This window comes from Bufo gargarizans, chromosome 2 (assembly GCF_014858855.1).
Source record: "Bufo gargarizans isolate SCDJY-AF-19 chromosome 2, ASM1485885v1, whole genome shotgun sequence".
NCBI classification, from domain to species: Eukaryota; Metazoa; Chordata; class Amphibia; order Anura; family Bufonidae; genus Bufo; species Bufo gargarizans.
The window spans coordinates 693,522,912-693,548,572 of NC_058081.1; the positions used below are offsets into that span (position 1 = coordinate 693,522,912).

At 44.0% G+C, this 25,661-nt stretch overlaps 1 protein-coding gene across 2 annotated transcripts in view; it reads right to left on the minus strand.

Annotated features, from left to right (window-relative positions):
• Positions 1 to 494: 494 nt before the first annotated feature.
• Positions 495 to 25,661, minus strand: part of PDZD3 (PDZ domain containing 3) — a 49,467-nt gene continuing 24,300 nt past the window's right edge. For both annotated transcript variants that reach the window (XM_044278538.1, XM_044278536.1), the window contains exons 5-10: positions 25,038 to 25,239; positions 19,918 to 20,054; positions 17,446 to 17,647; positions 16,040 to 16,236; positions 14,895 to 14,999; positions 495 to 2,269 (exon numbers count right to left, since the gene is read on the minus strand). In XM_044278538.1, the coding sequence (XP_044134473.1) occupies positions 2,201 to 2,269; positions 14,895 to 14,999; positions 16,040 to 16,236; positions 17,446 to 17,647; positions 19,918 to 20,054; positions 25,038 to 25,239 (912 nt within the window). In that variant the 3' untranslated portion in view covers positions 495 to 2,200. The remainder of the gene's footprint in view (positions 2,270 to 14,894; positions 15,000 to 16,039; positions 16,237 to 17,445; positions 17,648 to 19,917; positions 20,055 to 25,037; positions 25,240 to 25,661) is intronic.

Here is a 25,661-nt window from a genome sequence, read left to right on the forward strand (position 1 = left end):
AACCAAAGGTGAAACTAACATATGAGAGAGACTCATTACATGCAAAGCGAGATATTTCAAGCCTTTATTTGTTATAATTTAGATGATTATGGCTTACAGTTTATGAAACCCCAAAGTCTCAATTTTGAGGTCCCCTTTGCTCAGGGGGTATGGATTAATTAGCTGACGAGAGTGTCACACTTTGACCCTAGAATATTGAACCTTTTCACAATATTCAAATTTTAAGCTGCATTAATGCAATTTCCTTTTAATTTGTATTACTGAAATAAATGGACTTTTGCACTATATTCTAATTTTTCGAGTTTCACCTGTATGCTGCTTCTATGGGGCCTGCGCTTAGTCCCACCTTGCTATGAAAATAGTGAGATTGGACAACCCCTTTAACCCCATTTACATCTTCAGCCCAGAGCCATTATGTACTAACGCCAAACCAGCCTCCCTCCTGATTTTGCGGATGACTGCATTGTAATTCAGTAAGATATGGCAATAAAATCTTCACACTGATATGGACTCTTTATTAACAGTTGTGTGCATGGCATTGTATTGGATTTTCTTAATTGTTAAATCGACTTTTATGGAATAACAAATATCAAGAAACACTAAAATTAATCTTTAATTATTCCAAGAAAGCACAAAAAGTCCATCACCTAAAGAACTGGAGTGGATCCATTGTTCTTAACATTACTGTTAGCCCTCACAAAATTAAACGGTGTAAGATAACATATGGAGCTTCATAGGGCAATGATGGGTGATGTAGTAAAGAATATTATCCCCTAGAATTTTCTTTCAAGGGGCAATCCAGACTTATTTACTTGTACCTAATGAAAAAAATCATACTCATCTGCTCCCCACCGCTGAAACCAGTTTGGTTGCAGGGGTGTACGTGACTCCGTGCAAAAGGTTACAGGCTGTGAAGTGGAAGATGGCGGAACAGAGCAGGCGAGTATGAGGAGTACGAGTATGACGAACATGAGCCCCATTCAGTGGAGTTGATGAGCAGACAGTTATCAGGAACATTCAGATCATTCAGGATAATTGCCTGTGCATCGGCCTGTGTGACGGAGCCTTAAAGTGACCCCACATTACCTGGGAAGGAATAGAACACTTACCTGGTGTCTTCCTCTTCATCTTTGAGTTGCAGATCTGCTCCTTCTCTGGCACCACTTCTGTCTTCCATGATGGATGGCTTCTCAGATTGGTGCACCCTGCTCTTGGATTGGCCAGCACCGTTCACGTGAGCAATTCTGGCCAATCCAAAGCTAGTAGGGAGTGTTTTGGGCTAATAAATGTACGGTGTGCATTAGGCAGTCTGAGAAGCAATGTGGCCATCTTGGAACCCAGGTATTGATGGATCTGCAGCTAATAAGATGAAACTGAGGTCACCACGTAAGTGTTCTATTCACTCCCCTTAATGTGATTTTTTATTTATTTATTAAAGGGATAGTTCACCCTCTGGGGTCTTTTGGGAAGACCCCCCAGCATGGCCAGACCTGATCATACTTACCTGATCCCTGTTGCTGGGTTCCGGCTCCTTTGCTCCCCCACGGCTGCTGCAAATCGCCAGTCTCCCCTTGTCAACATCTAATTTGATGCGGGTCACATGGCCGCGGCAGCCAATGACTGACTGCAGTGGTGACTTGACACATAAGGGACACGTCACCGCTGTGGCCAGACTTTGGCTGCAATGGCCACATGACCAGCGTCAACCCTGATGCTCACTTGGGGAGACCAGAGACCTGGAGCAGTAGTACAGGTAAGTATGATTCTCTCCGCAGGTCCGGCCACGCTGGGGCATCTGCCTGAAGCACCCCTTTAAATTTACACTGTCTTACTGTAACAGAATGTGTAAATCTGCCCCATTGTGATCATCTTGAAGTACAGCTTGTAATTCCTAAGCTGTAACACAAATTGTATGCACAAAAGCAAGATATATAATATAATAATGTGCACAGGTAATGAGATGCTTAAAAATTACATTTAGTGTTTTTACTTTTTTATAAAAATTATAAGAAAGAATATTATAAAGTGGGGAAGTAGGTATGCTGCGGTATAGATTTGGATCATGTGATATAAAGTGCAGGGTCCTGCTGTACAAACACTGGGCTCATTTCATAATGGAGCAGAAGAAGCGGACCACAGAGGACGGGAAGGTCATTATCCAAGAAGAAGAAGCTCAGTGTCCTCCATATAAATCCTCCGATTATTCCTCACTGCTCTGTGCTGCTTTACTTTCTCTCTCTGTCTGTGCATGTGATATTGTATCGTCCACCTGCATGAAAAAAAGAGCACCAATTCAGAAAAATGTTATCTTTTCTCCGGGAAAAGATACAAAATAAGTAGATAAAAAATATCAAATAAATATAAAAATACCTCCCTCTAAAACTGTTTTAGTAGCTGCTTGCCATCCCCATAGAATACCAATTCTAGATCGTCTATTATTATTACTCTATATTGTGCCATTCCCTTATTATTCCTGCTAGAAGTTTCAAATGATTTGCCAGCAGTTTGCAATAAAGGTCCAGATGGGTATAACTAGTTGGAAGTGTACCCCTGCACAGTCTGACATTATCCAATCAGTACTGCCAGTGTCAGACTGTGTAGGGACACACAGGGCTGCCATCAGAAATTTTGGGGCCCCTTACACAGCTCAAGGCCTGGGCCCCCCCTCCTACCCCGCCCCTTTAGAATCCGTCCTGACTCCACCTCCCCTCCACCCCCAAGGACCTACCCCCAATTTCATAATTTTTTTACAACTACAAAGACAGTAAAAAGTGATAATCAGTGATTTCAGTAAGGAATTCATTTTTGACCAAATAATATGAAGCCTGCTACCACAACAAGGTAGACTCTTTTAAGCAGGACCCCACACTAACACTAACTACACTACCTGTTCTAATCTGCCCTAGCAATCTTCCCCTGGCACATTTAAAAAAAAAACAACTAAAAAAAGCACAAGGTTTACTGTTACAGTGTTATGGGGGGATCTGTGGATGACGTACTGTTATAGGGGGAATCTGTGGAGGACTTACTCTTATGGGGGGAATCTGTGGATGATGTACTGTTATGGGGGAATCTGTGGATGACACACTGTTATGGGGGAATCTGTGGATGACACACTGTTATGGGGGAATCTGTGGATGACTTACTCTTATGGGGGGAATCTGTGGATGACTTACTCTTATGGGGGGAATCTGTGGAGGACTTACTCTTATGGGGGGAATCTGTGGATGACACACTGTTATGGGGGAATCTGTGGATGACACTGTTATGGGGGAATCTGTGGATGACACACTGTTATGGGGGAATCTGTGGATGACACACTGTTATGGGGAATCTGTGGATGACACACTGTTATGGGGGAATCTGTGGATGACACACTGTTATGGGGGGAATCTGTGGATGACACACTGTTATGGGGGGAATCTGTGGATGACACACTGTTATGGGGGGAATCTGTGGATGACACACTGTTATGGGGGAATCTGTGGATGACACACTGTTATGGGGGAATCTGTGGATGACACACTGTTATGGGGGAATCTGTGGATGACACACTGCTATGGGGGATCTGTGGATGACACACTGTTATGGGGGATCTGTGAATGACACACTGTTATGGGGGATCTGTGGATGACACACTGTTATGGGGGAATCTGTGGATGACACACTGTTATGGGGGAATCTGTGGATGACACACTGTTATGGGGGAATCTGTGGATGACACACTGTTATGGGGATCTGTGGATGACACACTTATGGGGGAATCTGTGGATGACACTGTTATGGGGGAATCTGTGGATGACAGTTATGGGGATCTGTGGATGACACACTGTTATGGGGGATCTGTGGATGACACAATGTTATGGGGGATCTGTGGATGACACACTGTTATGGGGGAATCTGTGGATGACACACTGTTATGGGGGAATCTGTGGATGACACACTGTTATGGGGGAATCTGTGGATGACACACTGTTATGGGGGATCTGTGGATGACACACTGTTATGGGGGATCTGTGGATGACACACTGTTATGGGGGATCTGTGGATGACACACTGTTATGGGGGAATCTGTGGATGACACACTGTTATGTGGGAATCTGTGGATGACACACTGTTATGGGGGAATCTGTGGATGACACACTGTTATGGGGGAATCTGTGGATGACACTGTTATGGGGGATCTGTGGATGACACACTGTTATGGGGGGATCTGTGGATGACACACTGTTATGGGGGAATCTGTGGATGACACACTGTTATGGGGGAATCTGTGGATGGCACACTGTTATGGGGGAATCTGTGGATGGCACACTGTTATGGGGGAATCTGTGGATGACACACTGTTATGGGGGAATCTGTGGATGACACACTGTTATGAGGAATCTCTGGATGACGCACTGTTATGAGGAATCTGTGGATGACACTGTTATGGGGATCTGTGGATGACACTTATGGGGATCTGTGGATGACACACTGTTATGGGGGATCTGTGGATGACACACTGTTATGAGGGAGCTGTGGATGACACACTGTTATGGGGATCTGTGGATGACACTGTTATGGGGGATCTGTGGATGACACACTGTTATGGGGGAATCTGTGGATGACACTGTTATTGGGGAATCTGTGGATGACACTGTTATGGGGGATCTGTGGATGACACAATGTTATGGGGGATCTGTGGATGACACTGTTATGGGGGATCTGTGGATGACACACTGTTATGGGGGAATCTGTGGATGACACTGTTATGGGGGGTCTGTGGGTGACGCACTGTTATGAGGGAATCTGTGGATGACACTGTTATGGGGGATCTGTGGATGACACACTGTTATGGGGGGATCTGTGGATGACACACTGTTATGGGGGGATCTGTGGATGACACACTGTTATAGGGGGATCTGTGGATGACACACTGTTATGGGGGAATCTGTGGATGACACACTGTTATGGGGGAATCTGTGGATGACACACTGTTATGGGGGAATCTGTGGATGACACACTATTATGGGGGAATCTGTGGATGACACACTGTTATGGGGGAATCTGTGGATGACACACTGTTATGGGGGAATCTGTGGATGACACACTGTTATGAGGAATCTCTGGATGACGCACTGTTATGAGGAATCTGTGGATGACACTGTTATGGGGATCTGTGGATGACACTTATGGGGATCTGTGGATGACACACTGTTATGGGGGATCTGTGGGTGACACACTGTTATGGGGGGTCTGTGGGTGACACACTGTTATGAGGGATCTGTGGATGACACACTGTTATGGGGGATCTGTGGATGACACACTGTTATGGGGAATCTGTGGATGACACTGTTATGGGGGAATCTGTGGATGACACTGTTATGGGGGATCTGTGGATGACACAATGTTATGGGGGATCTGTGGATGACACTGTTATGTGGGGATCTGTGGATGACACTGTTATGGGGGATCTGTGGATGACACACTGTTATGGGGGAATCTGTGGATGACACTGTTATGGGGGGTCTGTGGGTGACGCACTGTTATGAGGGATCTGTGGATGACACTTAACCACTCTCAAACCCAACTGGTCAAACTTGTTAAATGGATCCCAAACACAATATGCACAATAACACCCCCCACCCCCTCCAACACTTAATTAACCCCTTAATGGCCTAAAAAAAAAATTCAAAGCTGAACACAAAGCTAAATAGGGCTGGGTGGGCTGGCAAGGGAGGGGTTAATAACAATGATGGAGGATCATGGCTCTGTGGGATAATCCAGAAAACAGCTTTGCATTTTACCCCTGAGCAAAGACCACACAACAAGTTGGACATGCAGTACTTTTAGTCCGGCGGCCTTTCGCCATGCACTGCCGTGCTGGGCCGGAGCTCGACCCTCGTCCCCATTATAGTCAATGGGGACGGAGCGGCGGTCCGGCGAAATAACGGCAGGACGGATCCGACAGGGTGAACAGCCTGTCGGATCCGTCCTGCCGCTAGAGTGAAAGTAGCCTTACAATCTCATGGCTTCTGGGCAACAGATCGCGTGGTCTTCACAGTCACCTGTCCCTTCTCTTATCTCTCTGCTCCTGTCCCTTAATGTTATCACTGCTGCAACAAAAGCATCAGCCTCAGTGTAAACTGTTCTAGTGACTGACGGCTCTTTTAACTCAAAGAATCGAATGAGTCTCTAACTAAGTCTGATCTTTAGATTATTTTAAAGGGGTTCTACCACATCGTTTTGACATAATTAGCTATCAGACACTAGCGATCCGCTAGTGTCTGCTCTACCAAACAATCCTAATATAATAGCTTTTTGTGCAGCCGTTTCCATAAAAAACAAACTTTTATTGATATGCTGATGAGCCTCTAGGTGCTATGGGGGCGTCTTTTCAGCACCTAGAGGCTCAGTCTACCTTCACAAAATGCCGCCCAGCGCGTCCCTCCAGCCCGCCCATCTCCTCTGGAATGGGATCCTACCTCTGAGTCAGCGGACGAATTCTCGCGCCTGCGCCGTGCGCGTCTGTCTTCGGCGCAGTAAATGTCTGACCGCTGCCTACACAGACATCTCGGTCATCGGTGCAGGCGCAGTGAATGTCTGACCACTCCCTGCACAGACATCTCCACTGCGCCTGCGCCGATGACCGAGATGTCTGTGCAGGCAGCGGTCAGACATTCACTGCGCCGAAGACAGATGCACCGAAGACAGAGGTAGGATCACATTCCAGAGGAGATGGGCGGGCTGGAGGGACGCGCTGGGCGGCATTTTGTGAAGGTAGACTGAGCCTCTAGGTGCTGAAAAGACGCCCCCATAGCACCTAGAGGCTCATTAGCATATCAATAAATGTCCGTTTTTTATGGAAACGGCTGCACAAAAAGCTATTATAATAGCATTGTTTGGTAGAGCAGACACTAGCGGATCGCTAGTGTCTGATCGCTAATTATGTCAAAACGATGTGGTAGAAACCCTTTAACCTGTGACTCATTCCATTCTTTCTTAGACTCCCTGTACAGTATGAGACTCAGACTCAGAGCTGCTAGTGTTTGCCTTGCCTTGCCTCGCATCAGCTCAGATTGGTTGGTGGGCGGGGAGGGGAGGGGCTGGCAGAAGCAGCTTCCACTCTAGGATCAGATTACACTCCTCCCGAGTCCCTCCCTGCTGCCAGCGGCTCTGCTATTGTCTGTGTGCTGTGACTCACTGACTCAGCTCTGATTGGTTGGTGGGCGGGGAGGGGAGGGGCTGGCAGGAGCAGCTTCCACTCTAGGATCAGATTACACTCCTCCCGAGCCCCTCCCTGCTGCCAGCGGCTCTGCTATTGTCTGTGTGCTGTGACTCACTGACTCAGCTCTGATTGGTTGGTGGGCGGGGAGGGGAGGGGCTGGCAGAAGCAGCTTCCACTCTAGGATCAGATTACACTCCTCCCGAGCCCCTCCCTGCTGCCAGCGGCTCTGCTATTGTCTGTGTGCTGTGACTCACTGACTCAGCTCTGATTGGTTGGTGGGCGGGGAGGGGAGGGGCTGGCAGAAGCAGCTTCCACTCTAGGATCAGATTACACTCCTCCCGAGCCCCTCCCTGCTGCCAGCGGCTCTGCTATTGTCTGTGTGCTGTGACTCACTGACTCAGCTCTGATTGGTTGGTGGGCGGGGAGGGGAGGGGCTGGCAGAAGCAGCTTCCACTCTAGGATCAGATTACACTCCTCCCGAGTCCCTCCCTGCTGCCAGCGGCTCTGCTATTGTGTGCTGTGTGACTCACTGACTCAGACTGAGCGGCTTCACACGGATCGGTTCAGTGAACTGAATCGATTCAAATGAATGATTCGTTCATGAACTGGACATCACTAGCAAGGAATGATCAATTGCCCCCCCTCTAGCGATGCAATAAAGTTCAACTCAAGTCACTGACAAATGAGAGGGGGTAAAAAAAATTGGAACTGGCCGGGCCCCCCCCAGGGTCTGGGCCCCTTACTGGGGTATCGGCTGTACCCCCCTGATGGCGGCCCTGGGGACACACTCCAAACTGGTAACACCCACTGCAAACTGTTAGTAATTCTTCCACTCCGTAGTGTTTCGTTCTGTGCTTCTGTTCCGCACCATTCCGCATCTCCGGATTTGTGGACCCATTGAAATGAATGGGTCTGCATCCGTGATGCAGAATGACAATGGAACGGTGCCCGTGTATTGCGGATCCGCAAATGCGGTCCGCAATACGGGAACGGAACACAAACGGTCGTGTGAACGAGCCCTAACAGAGTGTCTCCATTTTCTTTACCACAATGAATACCCCCCTAGACAAAGTGTGTGTCTTTTGCAAATTAAAGCTATTTATCACTGTATTAATAATGACATCTTTTATTTATTCTGTATCTTTTCCCGGAGATACCCTTGAGCCTCAGTCCATAAACATTGTAAAAAAACTAACTGCAATGGAATGCAGTTTTTACAGTGCGGTTTTTCGTACAGGTTTTTAACGCAACAAAATGTGCAACATGTCTACCCAGCCTTAGGCTACTTTCACACTAGTGTTTTTGCTGGATCCGGCAGGGCTCAGCAAAAACGCTTCCGTTACTGATAATACAACCATCTGCCTCCGTTATGGACGGATCCGGTTGTATTATCTTTAACATTGCCAAGACAGATCAGTCATGAACTCCACTGAAAGTCAATGGGGAACGGATCCGTTTTCTATTGTGTCAGATTATCTCAGAAAAAAACTGATCCGTCCCTTTGACTTACATTGTGTGTCAGAACGGATCCATCTTGCTCCACATCTCAGTACAGAAAGCAAACCGCAGCATGCGGTTGAGAGCGCAACCAAACGGAACGGAATTCATTTTGGAGCATTCCGTTCTGTTCAGTTACGTTTTGTCCGCATTGACAATTTTTTTCCGGTATTTAGACCCTATGACGGATCTCAATACTGGAAAATAGAAACACTAGTGTGACAGTAGCCTTAAAGGGGTTATCCGCTGCAGAATTTGTGGCAGAAATCCAAGACTGACCCTCTGATTTTGGCTTTTTGTCTTGCTGCGGATCAGTACATGTATTAGCCCCATTCAGTGCATGTGGCCACCTGTGGAATTCACAGATCCCTGGGACAGGTAACCTACATATTAGATTATGTTGTCCTTTGTGATGGTTTAGTGTGAAACAAATTGTTGAAAAATTTCTCTCCCCAGAATTATCCCTATTAAACTGTCTGACATTATTCATGTGCTAATGTCCGCTGAACTTAACTCTGCTATTCTTTTGTTTATTCATGTCCCAGTTACTGCACTATTTTTACTTTTATAATAATGCAAATTAGCCTCTATGAGCAGGGAGGATGGGGGGAGTGTTGCTCCTGCTCCTAGAGGCTCAGTTCTCCCACCTCATATTCAGCACAGGTATAGTAAGGAAATTGGCAGCTGGCGAGCATCCTTCCTTCACTACGCCTGCGACGAATACTAAACAGCACGGCGCAGGCACGAGATTTACCCAGCACACAGGGCCGGCAGGAGAAGACGAACGCTGCCTGGCCATGTCAGCACTGGCAGGGGACGGAATGAGGTGGGAGAACGGAGCCTCTAGGAGCAGGAGTACTCCATTCGGTCAGTGGACTACACCTGATCCTTAATGTAGTCTAGCTATCCTCAGTTCTGTGACAGGCTCTGCGCCCATAAAATAACCAAATGGTCAATTGCAAGTGAGGAACCGTCCCCCCCTCTCATTCCTGATCGTTTTTACCTATCCCTGTAGGTCTTTAGATTTTAGACATGTAACAATAAAGTTATTTTAGTTTAGGACCCCTACAGGGATTTTTGTCGGTCCACTGACTGAATTGAGTACTTGTGAAATTATCCTGAGGGCCCTAAAATTGGCCATTTTTTGTTTTTCATCTAGAGGCAGGAGCACTAAATATTGTTACATGTCTAAATTCTAAAGACCTACAGGTATAGGTAAAAACCATCAGGAATGAGAGGGGGGGGTGACGGTTCCTCACTTGCAATTGGTGCCGCCTCACACTTTATGGACCATTTGGTTATTTTATGGGCGCAGAGCCTGTCACAGAGCTGAGGATAGCTAGACTACATTAAGGATCAGGTGCAGTTTACATGTGTGGTACTGCTGTGCGAGACTGAGAGTCCATTAATAAGCAATTAGGTGCAATCTAAGTTGCTACCATTGAATGTTACCTTACAGTCTCCCAGAAACTCGTAGCAATTATTGCCAATGGTAATGGAATTGTTTCATTCGTGCAACTCACATTTGATCAATTAGCATTCAGACCAAGGGTACTAATCAGTTCTGTTGTATAGGTACTGTGGCTCAGTACCAACACACAAAACTTAATTCCTGTCCCTAAAAGCTATATCTCTGTATTGTGTATCACAGGCCTAAGATATCTGCCCCTGTACAAACAATGGTGGTCACACACATACACGGGTCACATTCAACCTTCATTCCTGCCTAAAATGCTGCACCTAATACTCCTCCGCCATCCAAGGCCCCACCTCCTGGTCACATGACTATAATGGTCATCGGTCATGTGACCTCATCTGATTGGCTAGTCACCACAGGTCCTGCATCGCAGTTCCACTTTCCACTCCAGGCACCACCTTCTGATCACATGACTACTATACTCATCAGCCATGTGATCTCACTTGATTGGCTGGTTACCTGGTCAATCTTGGTAAATGCATTAGGATGTGTGGAGTGATTGCTTCATATTTAGATCACCCTTTTTGAGTAGGAGGTACCCAGTGAGCTGTTAGCTCATTGGTTTAGGTTAAAATGAAGGGTGGAGACTATTCCATTTAAGAGGGCATCTAAGCGCGCGCCGACGCTATTGCTCCAAACTCCTGATGAAGCCGCATCGCGCCAAAACATGTCGGGTGCAGGAGTGGTAGGCGCGGCATTTTAGGCAGGATTGAAGGTTGAATGTGACCCGTGTATGTGTGTGACCACCATTGTTTGTACAGGGGCAGATATCTTAGGCCTGTGATACACAATACAGAGATATAGCTTTTAGGGACAGGAATTAAGTTTTGTGTGTTGGTACTGAGCCACAGTACCTATACAACAGAACGGAATAGTACCCTTGGTCTGAATGCTAATTGATCAAATGTGAGTTGCACGAATGAAACAATTCCATTACCATTGGCAATAATTGCTACGAGTTTCTGGGAGACTGCAAGATAACATTCAATGGTAGCAACTTAGATTGCACCTAATTGTTTATAATGGACTCTCAGTCTCGCACAGCAGTACCACACATGTAAACTGCACCTGATCCTTAACCTCTTCAGGACACAGGGCCTACAGGTACGCCCTTATGTCCTGGTACTTAAGGAAACAGGGCGTACCTGTACACCCTGTGTATTTCTGATCACTGGCGGGCGGTGATCGGAAGCCGTTGCCTGCTCAAATCATTGAGCAGGCACCTCGGCTAAATGTCCGGGGGGTCCCGTGACCCCCCCATGTCGGAGATCGCCGCAAACCGCAGGTCAATTCAGACCTGCGGTTTGCGGCTGTTACCTATTGCGGCGGCGGGCGGTGCCATCGGGTCCCCATGCGGCTGTAGGGAGGACCCGATGGAATGGAAGGCATCACGATGCCTAAGGAATGCATCGCGCTGCCTTCCTGTGATGTGCCAGTGAGAGCCAGCCCCCTGGATCTCACAGGCCGGAAGCTGTATGAGTAATACACACAGTATTACTCATACAGCCAATGCATTCCAATACAGAAGTATTGGAATGCATTGTAAAGGATTAGACCTCCAAAGTGGGACAAAAAATTAAGTAAAAAAAAAAGTTGAAATAAAGTTTTCCCCCAAAAAAATTAAAAGTTTCAAGTAAAAATAAACAAAAACGTCATTTTCTCCAAATAAAGTAAAAAAAAAAATTGGTAGAAAATAGGGGGGAAAATAAATAAATAAAACTATGGCTCAGAATATGGAGACACTAAAACATCATTTTTTTTGTTTTAAAAAAGCTGTTATTGTGTAAAGCTTACATAAAAAAAAGTATACATATTATGTATCGCCGCGTCCATATCAACCGGCTCTATAAAAATATCACATGACCTAAGCCCTCAGATAAACACTGTAAAAAATAAAAACTGTGCTAAATAAACAATTTTTTGTCACCTTACATCACAAAAAGTGTAATAGCAAGCGATCAAAAAGTCATATGCACCCCAAAATAGTGCCAATCAAACAGTCATCTCATCCCGCAAAAAATGAGACCCTACCTAAGATAATCGCCAAAAAACTGAAAAAAATATGGCTCTCAGAATATGGAGACACTAAAACATGATTTTTTTTTGTTTCAAAAATGATATTATTGTGTAAAACTTACAATAAATAAAAAAGTATACATATTAGGTATCGCCGCGTCTGTATCAACCGGCTCTATAAAAATATCACATCACCTAACCCCTCAGATAAACACCGTAAAAAATGTAAAATAAAAACTGTGCTAAATAAAGCATTTTTTGTCACCTTACTTTACAAAAAGTGTAATAGCAAGCGATCAAAAAGTCACACGCACTCCAAAATAGTGCCAATAAAACAATCATCTCATCCTGCAAAAATCATACCCTACCCAAGGTAATCGCCCAAAAACTGAAAAAATTATGGGTCTTAGACTATGGAAACACTAAAACATGATTTTTTTTTTGCTTCAAAAATGAAATCATTGTGTAAAACTTAAATAAATAAAATATATACATATTAGGTATCGCCACGTCCGTGACAACCTGGTCTATAAAAATGCCACATGATCTAACCTGTCAGATGAATGTTGTAAATAACAAAAAATAAAAACGGTGCCAAAACAGCTACTTCTTGTTTTCTTGCCTCACAAAAAGTGTAATATAAAGCAACCAAAAATCATATGTACCCTAAACTAGTACCAACAAAACTTTCACCCTATCCTTTAGTTTCTAAAATGGGGTCACTTTTTTGTAGTTTCTACTCTAGGGGTGCATCAGGGGGGCTTCAAATGGGACATGGTGTAAAAAAAAACTGTCCAGCAAAATCTGCCTTCCAAAAACCGTATGGCATTCCTATTCTTCTGCGCCCTGCCGTGTGCCCATACAGCGGTTTGCGACCACATATGGGGTGTTTCTGTAAACTACAGAATCAGGGCCATAAATATTGAGTTTTGTTTGGCTGTTAACCCTTGCTTTGTAAAAGTAAAAAAAAATTTTTATTGGAAAATCTGCCAAAAAAGTAAAATTTTGAAATTGTATCTTTATTTTCCATTAATTCTTGTGGAACACCTAAAGGGTTAACGACGTTTGTAAAATCAGTTTTGAATACCTTGAGGGGTGTAGTTTCTAGAATGGGGTCACTTTTATGGAGTTTCTACTCTAGGGGTGCATCAGGGGGGCTTCAAATGGGACATGGTGTCAAATAAATACAGTCCAGCAAAATCTGCCTTCCGAAAAACCGTATGGCATTCCTTTCCTTCTGTGCCCTGCTGTGTGCCCATACAGTAGTTTACGACCACATATGGGGTGTTTCTGTAAACTACAGAATCGGAGCCATAAATATTGAGTTTGGTTTGGCTGTTAACCCTTGCTTTGTAACTGAAAAAAAATTATTAAAATGGAAAATCTGCCAAAAAAGTGAAATTTTGAAATTGTATCTTTATTTTCCATTAATTCTTGTGGAACACCTAAAGGGTTAACAAAGTTTGTAAAATCAGTTTTGAATACCTTGAGGGGTGTAGTTTCTAGAATGGGGTAATTTATGGGTGGTTTCTATTATGTAAGCCTCACAAAGTGACTTCAGACCTGAACTGGTCCCTAAAAATTGGGTTGAGTACTTGTGAAATTATCCTGAGGGCCCTAAAATTGGGCATTTTTTGTTCTTCATCTAGGAGCAGGAGCAACGCCTTCCCCCCTGCTCATAGAGGCTAATTTGCATATTATAAAAGAAAAAATTGTGCAGTAACATGGACATGAATAAACAAAAGAATAGCCGAGTTAAGTTCAGCGGACATTAGTACATCAATAATGTCAGCCAGTTTAATAGGGATAATTTTGGTGACAGAAACCCTTTAAAGGGAACCTGTCACCTGGATTTTGTGTATAGAGCTGAAGACATGAATTGCTAGATGGCCTCTAGCACATCCGCAATACCCAGTCCCCATAGCTCTGTGTGCTTTTATTGTGTAAAAAAAAAAAAGATTTGATACATATGCAAATTAATCTGAGATGAGTTTTGTCCCTGACTCATTTTACATACAGGACTCATCTCAGGGTAATTTGCATATGTATCAAATCTTTTTTTTTTTTTTTTTTTACACAATAAAAGCACACAGCTATGGGGACTGGGTATTGCGAATGTGCTAGCGGCCATCTAGCAACCCATGTCCTCAGCTCTATACACAAAATCCCGGTGACAGGTTCCCTTTAAAGGGGAAAAAAAAAAAGAGTTCACCAATTCTTCATCTAGTAGTGACATGTTACTTTTTTTTTTTCATGGCACATGATTCAAATCTGCCCATTAAAAACAATGCGGATTTCACGTGTATCTGTGTAAAAAATTTGTGTGCGAACATTTCCTTTTTTTTTATATATATATATATATATATATTTGTTATTTTTGCTCAAATATAAAAAAAAATAACGGGAGATTTATCAAAACTGATGTAAAGTAGAACTGGCTTAGTTGCCCATAGCAACCAATCAGATTCCACCTTTATTTTTTCAGAGCTCCTTTGGAAAATGTAAGGTGGTATCTCATTGGTTGCTATAGACAACTAAGCCAGTTCTACTTTACACCAGTTTTGATAAATCTCTCCCAACATGTCCTAATTTCATTTCCACTCCTGTTTCCTATTTCTATGAAAACGTCTGAAATTGGATAAAGAATTTAGTGAATGTAACATATTTAGGAGCAAAGACAATACCCTGTCTCACCTGTGTGGCACTGGGGGAGGGTGATCCTCTCTGTATTAATGTATCCACTTCAGAAACTTTGTCTCCATTCTTCTCTTCATAAAAAAGCAGCGGTGAAGCTCCGATCTAATTGAGAGAATATGGCAATAACAGGTTACACTAGATCATATAGTCATCTGAACAGAGAGCCTATGGTCACTTCACAATTAGGCCATGCAGTCTTGGCAAAAAGACAAAATACACAAAAAAAAAAGGAATTTAAATGTACATTTTTAGGCACAATGGGGCAGATTTACTAAACCTATAGATGGTGTGAACTTAGACCTGCACCAGAATTATCACAGGGGTTCAGGCTGGATGATAAATGCGGTGCAGGGCTGGATACATGTGTCTAAGGGTAGTTCACACTTGTACTATACGGATCTGGACCAGCCTAGCCAGATACTGCCGTTCACCCCCGTTGATTATAATGGGATCCGACATAAGTGCCAGTTTTCAGCCATACAAAAACTGTTGCATGCAACTTTTTTTGAGAGTTCGAAAGCCAGCATTTTACTGGAAAGCGGCCAGATCCAATCCGGATCAAATTATAATCAATAGGGTCCAGCATTGAACGGCAGTATCTGGCTAGGCCGCATCTGGTGGACTCCGGCAGGACGTTTTCTATTGGAACAGCCTGCTGGATCTGTGCAGTGCAAGTGTGAATTACCCTTAGTCTATAACAGGCATGCTCAACCTGCGGCCCTCCAGCTGTTGCAAAACTACAACTCCCATCATTCCTGGACAGCCTACAGCTATCAGCCTACAGAAGGGCATGGTGGGAGTTGTAGTTTTACAACTAATTATTGGATGGCTTACACATAATTTTACTTCAGAAAAGCAGCACAATTTTGGCACATAATGACGCATTTTAGGCCTCACCACCTGACCTGTGAAAAAGAGTCAGAAAAAGTCGTTGCAACCCTAGTTGCTCCAAATTGCACCAATTTGCATCAATTTTTAGAAAGATTTTAGGTACAGACACATTAGGAAATCTGGGCCGCTGTATGCTTTTTGAAGGTTCCATTAAACAGAATAACCTCACTAGTACAAAAAATATCTAAATCACGTCAAGCGTCATTTCTGATCTTTCAATCACTGTAATCCTTCAATGGTCCATTACTTACCTCATTGTAAAATCGGTCTCCCTCGTTGCTGATGACAAGCAGGGTGACTTTTTTTCCACTTTCCTGAATCAGGCTGACAATATCCTCGTGCTCCAGCCCCTCCACGCTCTGTCCGTTCACTCCTAATAGACGGTCTCCTTCACGCATTCCTGCAACTTCTGCTGGCAGTCCTGGGTCCAGCTCCCGCAGAAACTGCCCTGTTTTGGAAGAAGAATAAAACAGGATAAAAGGCTCTTTTCTCATATGCAATTGTGTGGCCATCCTATTCTTGACCAACGATTGACCGGCCAGAGTGGTTTCGCCAATTGTTGCATCACAGGAACGTTACACGCTCCCCGTGTTCCAGGGACATCACTCCAATGCCGGCTGCCCATCGGGTCTTCGTTTCCGCTGCTTCCGCAATGACATCCTCAACTACCCTTTATGAACATTGTAGCCATTCAGTGGCCAAAAGCACTTGGGATAGTCAGGGATGTCTTTGCTGCAGAGAGACCTTCTGCATCACCAAAGTGACGCAACTAGTACAGAGAGGAAGTAGATGGGAGTACGTTTTCTTTTACTATTCTATAACAGTCCCTGTTGTTATATATGCAGTCAGTGCAGATCGTTGCTATTCTCAGGATACTGACAACTTTAACCATCTCTTATCCCCCAACTCTTCCCAATTCTCCCCTTCTTCCCTGCTTAAAGTTTGTAAGTCCTTTGTGTTTTCACATTGTTGGTCTGTTGTTACCTGGATACTTTTGTATCTTACAATAGATTATAAACTTAACACAGAATTATTAAATTCACATTATGTAACATTGCAAGTTGTAATGTGTTTACACGAATGTCTAAATAAAGTTACTTTGACATGACATTTTTATCTGCCCAGAGCACCCCAAACACTGACACTTGTACCTGCTTTTCATGTCAGTACTTTCTTTCCCCTGTTCTAGGCATCACTGCACCCTGGCAGGATGTTTCCATGCAGAACTTCCTGGTACGATCCACCTCCTGCTGGGTTTTCTCAGGGATTTGTTTGCAGTAGTCACGCTCCCTACACTTCCCCTCTCCGTGTTAGTTATGCAGAACAAGCCCTGAGAAATATTACGGAGCAACACTTGCTGGGAAAAATTAGAAAACCCAGCAGGAGGCAGATAAAAACAGGAAGTTCTGCATGTAAACATTCTGCCAGGATGCAGTGATGCTAAGAACAGGGGAAGGAAAGTGCCGACATAAAGAACGGGTATACGGGACAAAATTAGGCAGTGTTTGCAATACTCAGGACAGATGAAAAAAATGTCATTATGAAAGTGTACAACATTGATTATCAGCAGGGGCAAGAGTCACCTCCCATGTTTTTTTTTTCCGTCGGTTGTTTATGCAATTACTTGTTAGATGCTTCTTCACATTACATTGCTTACCATGTCCTCCTGAACATTTCTCTTGCCTTAAAAGAAAACCATATCCCTGTGGACATCGCACCAAGTGAAGCTTTCGTGGTTTGTAGGGTAAGGAAGATGTATCAGCAAGCACTATGCTTGGTGTTACCCCTCGAGATTCATACTCGGCCCATGCAGATGATTCCAGAACTAGTAGGACTACGCGAGAGCCGCTTTGTTGTAACTGTAATGAACCAGGAGTAAAATTATTTTTTATACACAGGTTTAGGCTCTGGTCACACTTACAATGTGTTTTCTGTTTAAAACATTGTCAGATCGGTCACACAATAGATAACAAAGGTGCCAAGCAGAGGCTTCACACACAGATATCCCATAAATGTCTGATAGGTGCAATTTCAACTGCTGGGATCTGCACCTATCTCCAGAATGGGACCACTCCCTTCTGTAGATAGGTGCGAGTCTGACTTTTGTGGATATAAATATATGTACTTGAGCATTAAATGAGAGGGTCCATGGCTGAGTGCGATGTTCTCGGGTGATTTCTGCTGCCATATCTTAGAGCAGTATATGACAGGAGGGGGAGGTTGAGCTCTGTGACATATACAGTACATCTATAGGATTTGGAGCAGGATATCTGAGTAAAAATGATCAGCTTTCCCTATATCAGTGTGTACAGAGAAGGATGCCGATCATCCTGTGTGGGCAGGGTGATCAGGACTCTCACTGTCTATAGGAGTCCTGTGAGGAAATCACGTTCCAGATCATATTAAACCTAAATCACTGAGCTCATGTCCTGGCACCTGCCCTCAGAATCAGCAGCAGGAATCACCTGACGGTGGTGGCGTACCTCGCTTGAGATCAAAGGATCAAACATGTTTAAATTTAACATGACCAATCATTTCTTCCCTCAATCAGCACATCTCCATACACACAAGATAGCCCGCTGCTCGGTTCAGATAACTTTGCACCTTAAAGAGGTATTCCCATCTGGAAATGTATAGCATATTGATAGGACATAGAGAAAAAAAAAGAGACAATGCAACAGCATTCTGCAAACCAGATAAAGTACAATAATGCCATAGTCACAAAATGTTATAGTGCTAATGCTGTGAGATGATTAGCAAATGCATTTTGTACAAAACCATTTGAGCCCGTCTGCCGAACGTCAAGGCGATCTCTGTAAGACGGGTCCTAACACTAAATACTACCTGTTATGCGCCATAAGGCCGCCATAAAGTTCAGGAAGTGTTGGTTCCACATGCATGCTGGGTCCACTCTGCCTTTTACCATTATATGCCCTAATAGCCTCTATTACTTCCAAGGGATGCAGGTACCAACATGCATGCCGAGCCCACTCTATACCTTTCCTTGTGCCAGACAGTTTCCAATGAATGTAGTGAGAGCAGGCCACAGCTTTATACTGAAACTAATTAAAATCAGCTTATGCTAGTATGTGTTACCTTTATAGACAGAGAGTCATGGACCCTCTCATTTAATGCTCAAGTAACAGGCTAATTAGGAGTGCACGACTCGCTGGAGTGCCACATTCATTGGAAGCTGTCTGGCACAAGGAAAGGTATAGAGTGGGCTCGGCATGCATGTTGGTACCTGCATCCCTTGTAATGGAGGCCATTATAGCACCAAAAATGGTAAAAAGCAGAGTGGACCCAACATGCATGTGGAACCAACACTTCCTGAACTTTATGGCGCATAACAGGTAGTATTTAGTGTTAGGTTCCCATCTTACAGAGATCGCCTTGACGTTCGGCAGACGGGCTCAAATGGTTTTGTACAAAATGTATTTGCCGAGCATCTCACTTTATAAATAAGTAACATTAGCACTTGAATATTTTTTGTGACTATGGCATTATTATACTTTATCTAGTCTGCAGAGTGCTGTTGCATTGTCTCTTTTTTCTCTATGTTTTCAGCTATGGCAGCGTGCACCTGCACATTGGAATGTGCTGAGTCCTAACCCCCTTTTCTTTGCAGATATTGATAGGATATGCCATAAATGTCCAATATATAGGTCCCACTGCTGTCTCAATAACAGAGCTTTGCGATGAATGGAAAGCGAGAAGTGCAAGCACAGCCACCCTCCATTCACCACTATGGGACTTCTGAAAATAGCGGAGCACGAGCTCAGTCCATGGTGGCAAATGGACGGGTGGTCGCACACGCACAGCTTGCTCTCCATTCATTTCTAGCAAACTCTTTGCTCTGCTGTTTCTAATCTCAGTTAATAGAAAGGATGCCACCCATGCGCTGCACACTCTTCGTTCACATTATTGAGATAGGAGCGGCGCCCAGAGGTGGGACGGGAACAGCACATATCGGACAATTATGACATGTGCTATCAATATGCCATCAATATCCAGATGGGAAGACGCCTTTAAGTAAATAATATCCACAGCTTATGTAGACTAGGCTTCTTAGTACGCTTTTTATTGTTTTGTATCTGTAGAATTCCACATAAATGCTAGTATGTGTTACCTTTTTAGACAGCTGGCTCATTGTGAAGCTCACAGTACTTTCTCCATTAACATCAAGAAGTCGAGCTCCTTGAGGAACACCAGCTTTGTGTGCAGCTCCTCCATCGTCAACCGTGAGCTGAAACGTGCCGCGGACACCTGACACACAGCAGAATGTTACGACACAGAAGACTCGTCACATTGAATCAACTGCACTGCGAATAAGAATGCGGCCACATGGTCAGGTTTTTGGATGTAGTTTTTGAAGCCAAATCCAGGAGCGGATCATAAAAGGAGAGAAAGTATAAAGGACAGATACCACTGCCGGTCTGAGCTTCAAAAATTCCATCTAAGGGATTTTCCTGATGAGCTATCCTCAGGATAGGTGATCAATATCAGATCGGTGGGGGTCCAACTCCCAGCACCCACGTTTAAATGGGCCACTGGGCTCGTCAATGTACCAAGCACAGCGCCGTACATTGTATAGTGGCTGTGCTTGGTATTGCAGCCCAGGCAGGCGCCGCACATAGGTCATGTGACCAATGAATGTGACATCACTGGCTTAAGGCCTCTTTCACACAGTCAGTATTTTGCATCAGTATTTGTAAACCAAAACAAGGAGTGGAACCTAAAGAGATAACATATAATGTAAATATTTGCATCTCTTTTGGACCCACTCCTGGTTTTCACTTGCAAATACTTATCAAATATTGATGCAAAATACTGACCATGTAAAAGAGGCCTTAGGAGGAGGCTGCAGCCCTCACCCAAGCACAGCGGCCTCTTCAAACAGCTGATCAGCGGGGATGGCGAAAGTCAGACACCTATTGATCAGATATCGATGACCTATCCTGAGTAAGGATCCAAATAACAGCGATGATGTCAGCATCTCCAAAAGATTGTCTTTATTGCTTCAAACCAGCATGTAAAAAAAAAGCGATGTTTCGGCTACATCACAGCATATCATATAGTGACAACATTGGGGCACATTTACTAAGCTCGCCTTTTTCTCTGTCATTTTCTGCCCTTTTTTCCCCCATCATATGTACGCATTTGGGGTTTGATTTATTATTTGGCGCACAGATGTTCTTAAATCAGATATTTTGTCTGATAGTACTTAGCAATTGTGGTGCGAGACTATTGCACCTATATGTATTATTGTGGTGCAAGCTGCCAGGTGTCTATGTGGTCCGACTTGTTTTTGGCGCATCCATTACCCATATAACGGCCGCCTCTGTGTGGGACAAATATTCTGTCCCGTCTTTCCTGCAAGCTGTTTGTCTGCAACATATGTAATATGTCCGGGTTACTCACACAGCGGCCGGGAGTGCAGAAGGAGAGCTCAGTGTCAGCGCTGGCCACGCCGGTCAGAGAGCAGGAAGAAAGGAAAGAGATTTCTATATTAATATATATTTCAGCTATAATAACTGTATGGCCCCTATATAAGGGGGCAGAGAGGGCAGACACCGCCAGCTCCCAGCGCGTCTCCCTATAACTGCCCTGTTAGGAGGACTGATGTCCCTTAGCAGCGGCTCTGAAAAAGATCGCTGCTAAAGGACATTTCAGCCCAAGTTTTCTCCTATAAATAAAGGTTTTCCCTAAATAAAGTAACATAGTATTTAAGGCCGAAAAAAGACATTTGTCCATCCAGTTCTGCCTGTTAGAAAAATGTTCCCTATCCCTTTCCTTACACAATAGCAAAACAATTAAATAAAATGACAGCAAAACATTAAGTTTATTGGACAAAAAGCTGTTTGGAAAGGTCAACTTTTAAATCACATCTGAAAAAGTGCGTAAAAAAAACTCAATTGCGCCACAAAATCATACACGTGTGGACAAAAAATACATCACCCCCAGAGTGTCATAATTTTAAGCCACTTGTAAGCCAAAAAAGGACAGACCAATAGGCGCACATGTTAAATGTGTCCTCAAAAAAAAGCGTACCTAAGTGCGTAAAATCTGAAAACGGCACAGGCGTCGCAAAACACAACAAAACAGGCGCAACAATGTTAATAAATTGTGCGGACATAAAAACAACAAGGAGGTGGGCCGGCAGGGAAAGAGGTGGGCCGGCAGGGAAGGAGGTGGGCCGGCAGGGAAGGAGGTGGGCCGGCAGGGAAGGAGGTGGGCCGGCAGGGATGGAGGTGGTCCGGCAGGGAAGGAGGTGGGTCTGCAGGGAAGGAGGTGGTCCGGCAGGGAAGGAGGTGGTCCGGCAGGGAAGGAGGTGGTCCGGCAGGGATGGAGGTGAGCCGGCAGGGAAAGAGGTGGGCCTGCAAGGAAGGAGGTGGGCCGGCAGGGAAGGAGGTGGGCCGGCAGGGAAGGAGGTGGTCCGGCAGGGAAGGAGGTGGTCCCGGCAGGGATGGAGGTGGTCCGGCAGGGAAGGAGGTGAGCCGACAGGCCCGTCTCATTCATCATTTTCTACGCCTGGTTTAGGTGTAGAAAATGGTCTAAATGTAAGACAGCAAGGAAGCTGTCTTAAATTTAGAAATGCCGGAAGATCGGCGCCTCTACATGACTCCAGTGGATCCTCCGCCAGCTGTAGGGGTTATTAAAACCGGCGATGGAAAAGGCTATGATGTAGTCGAAACGTAGTTTTTTACAGGCTGGTTTGACACAGTAAAGACACCCTTTTGCAGATGCCGACGACATCGCTGTTTACCGGACACCGGATTTGGATCAATCAGTGAGACGGACTGTTGCTTCCAGAATTATAAAAAGTGTATTGTGCTGCTCTTATTTAGTATTTTTTTCTATCCTGAGTAAAGGGTATTCACTTTTACTCCCGACAAATCACTTTAAAGCAGCTCTGTCACCAGGATCAACCCTATTAAACCAGACATACTGCCTGTTAGGGCTCATCATGCTGATTTAAACTACACCTTTCTTTTGTCTGTATGCTAAACAGCTTTAGAGATATCTGCCTTTTTATTCATATGCAAATGAGCACTTGTAGCACCAAGAGGAGGGGCTGAATCGTCTGAGCACTGCTATGTAACCCCCTGTGCTCTGCACACTCCCCCCTCCCACTGATTGACAGGCCTAAACATCGGGCTGAGCCCTGTCCAAGAGCTGTGTGCTAGCTATTTCATATACACTATGTACTATAGCTTCACCACACTGAGATCTGCTCAGAAAGCTAATCTACATATTACTGCTTTATTAACTAGCCCCATATATGATTATAAAGATGCCAGTAATATGTGTCAGCTGATGTTTGGGAAAAACAGACATTTTCATGTGGTAATGCTATAGATTGGTGGTTACATAATTAATTTTGCATGTCGGAATCCCAGGTTTGAATCTTGGGAGAGACATCAATTTTTTTTTCTTCTCATATTTTTTTTCTTCTTCACATTTACCCTATATAAAAAAGTGCATATCCTCATCATGTTCAGAATAATGTTTTTTTATTTTTAGAAAGCTAATAAATATTACTGGCTTCTTTATAATCATATATTGTGTCAGTGAATAAACCAGTGATAAGTTTTAGCATAAAACTCCCACTATTCTCAATATAGTAAGGCCTTATTATTATTATATGATTATATATTATTTATTATAGTATAGCCTTTTAATATGGTTTTGAATAAAATAAAATAAAATATATGCCTCTTCTGGGATTTGAACCAAGGATCTTATGAGTTATTACATACTACTGGTATCTTTATAATTATACATTGTGCCTGTGAATAAAGCAGTAATAGGTAGATTAGCTTTCTGAGCCGATTTCAGTGTGGTGAAGCTATAGTATATGGAAAATATGACATTTACATGCTAGCACACAGCTCTTGGACAGGGCTCTGCCCTCAGCTTCTGTCTAGCCCTGTCAATCAAGGGGAGGGGGGAGTGTGCAGAATACAGGGGGTGTTACATAGCAGTGCTCAGACGATTCAGCCCCGCCTCCTAGTGCTCCAATTGCTCATTTGCATATGAATAAAAACATAGATATCTCTGCAGCTATTTATCGTACAGACAAAAGAAAGGTATTGTTTTGTTGAACCTTACCAGGCAGTATGTAGGGTTGATCCTGGAGGCAGACTCTTTAAAAAACCTGAAAGCGTGGCAGCGCCCTTATAGTGCAGGCATAATGCCTTGTAGGGCTAGCTCGGCTGAATGTAATGATACCATTCACTTACTGATCTGTTGATTCATTCAAGAGAAAAATAACTTTTAATCCATAGGAAAATGAGCAGTTAAGTGCACTGAGGGTTGGTCCAAGCCGCTCTGTGCACCCTTCCTCCTCCTGCTTCCTCTGCCAACCCCTCCCTCTCCTTTGTGATTGAGCTGACTATGCAGGAACCTGGCCCGCCCTCAGTGCACTTAACTGCTCATTTGCCTATGGATTAAAAGTACTTCTTCTCCAGAATGAAGCAACGGATCGCCAAAGGGTTCAAGTTTTTTTAAGATTTAGGATTTTTTCGGAATCCAAAATCAGGAGCAGGTTATAAAAGGACAGAACATAATAATGACAGATAGGACTTTATACTTTTAAAATCCACTCTTGAACGTGTGGGAGCACCCAAAGCGAAAGGGATCATCACGTTCAGTTGAGCTAGCCTGGGGCAGATTTACTATTAATAATACGCCAACAACTAGCATGGTGCTTTTTGCATCACATTCACCAATTGATTTACACCCTTTTCCAAGCTTTTTATGCCTCCTCCTAAAAGGGTGCGTGGCTTCACCAGAAAGGGTGTGGCTTCCCGGAAAAAGGGGCATGGCTTGAATGTGCCTCTATGCGTAAAAAAAAAATGCACCAACATTTTAGTGCATTTTTGGAGTAAAACTGCGCTAACTCATAGGTGGCATAAACTAAGACTAGACAGTTTTTTGGCGCATGGACACATTTTTGGAAGCACGGACAGAATTCTTGAATGAATCTAGTGCAGGATTTATGATGCTCCAAATTTATAAAGGTCCAGGACCATAATCCAGAATAGTACATTTGTCCAATAATAGTGAAAAGTCCGACCCTATTCGTAAATCTACCCATTTGTGTCTGGTTCACTAATGAATTTTCTGGTCACATACTCTGTGTAACTTGGGTTAATTAATAAGTTTAATTGACTAATATTAAAGTAAATTTATTTCCTAGCCAGGGTGAAGAATAAGATGATTTTACATAGGAATGTGATAGCTTACCACCCGTGGCGCTGGCGGTGAACCCAAAGCCTTTCCCCTCGTTCCGGACGAGGCAGAGTTTTGGCCTGGGGCATGACTCCGGGATGTAATTAGTCAGGAAGGATACTGGTGACGTTTTATCAGCACGTAACTTCTCATAGCCGGCTTCATCAAGAACGGTTAGTGACAAGCGGGAGCCGCTCGCTTTTACCTTCTGAACCACCTGATGATATAAAAAATAAAGTATGAGACAGACAACTTTAATGGGTCGTGCTACAAACAGCATTACAAATGGGACTCAATAGCGGCTCAATTGGACAGCTGTTTAAGTTTGAAAAATTTCGGGGCAGAATCATTAAGAATGCCGTTCATAAAAGATCGACGGAGCAAAACGCACAATTTATTTTTAAGGGGAGTGCATCACTTAAGAAATCTGGCACATCTTGGGCTGTCTTAAAGGGCATGTGTCAGCAGGTTAAACTGTATTAAACTAGTATACTGCCTGGTAGGGTTGATGCTGCTGATTAAAATGATAACTGTCTGGTTAAAATCGGTTTCAAGATTCCAGAGAAAAAAATACTTTTGTTCTTTATGCCAGTGAGGGCTCCTGTACACTGAGGGGCGTGGCCGGCACAGAGGAGCTGG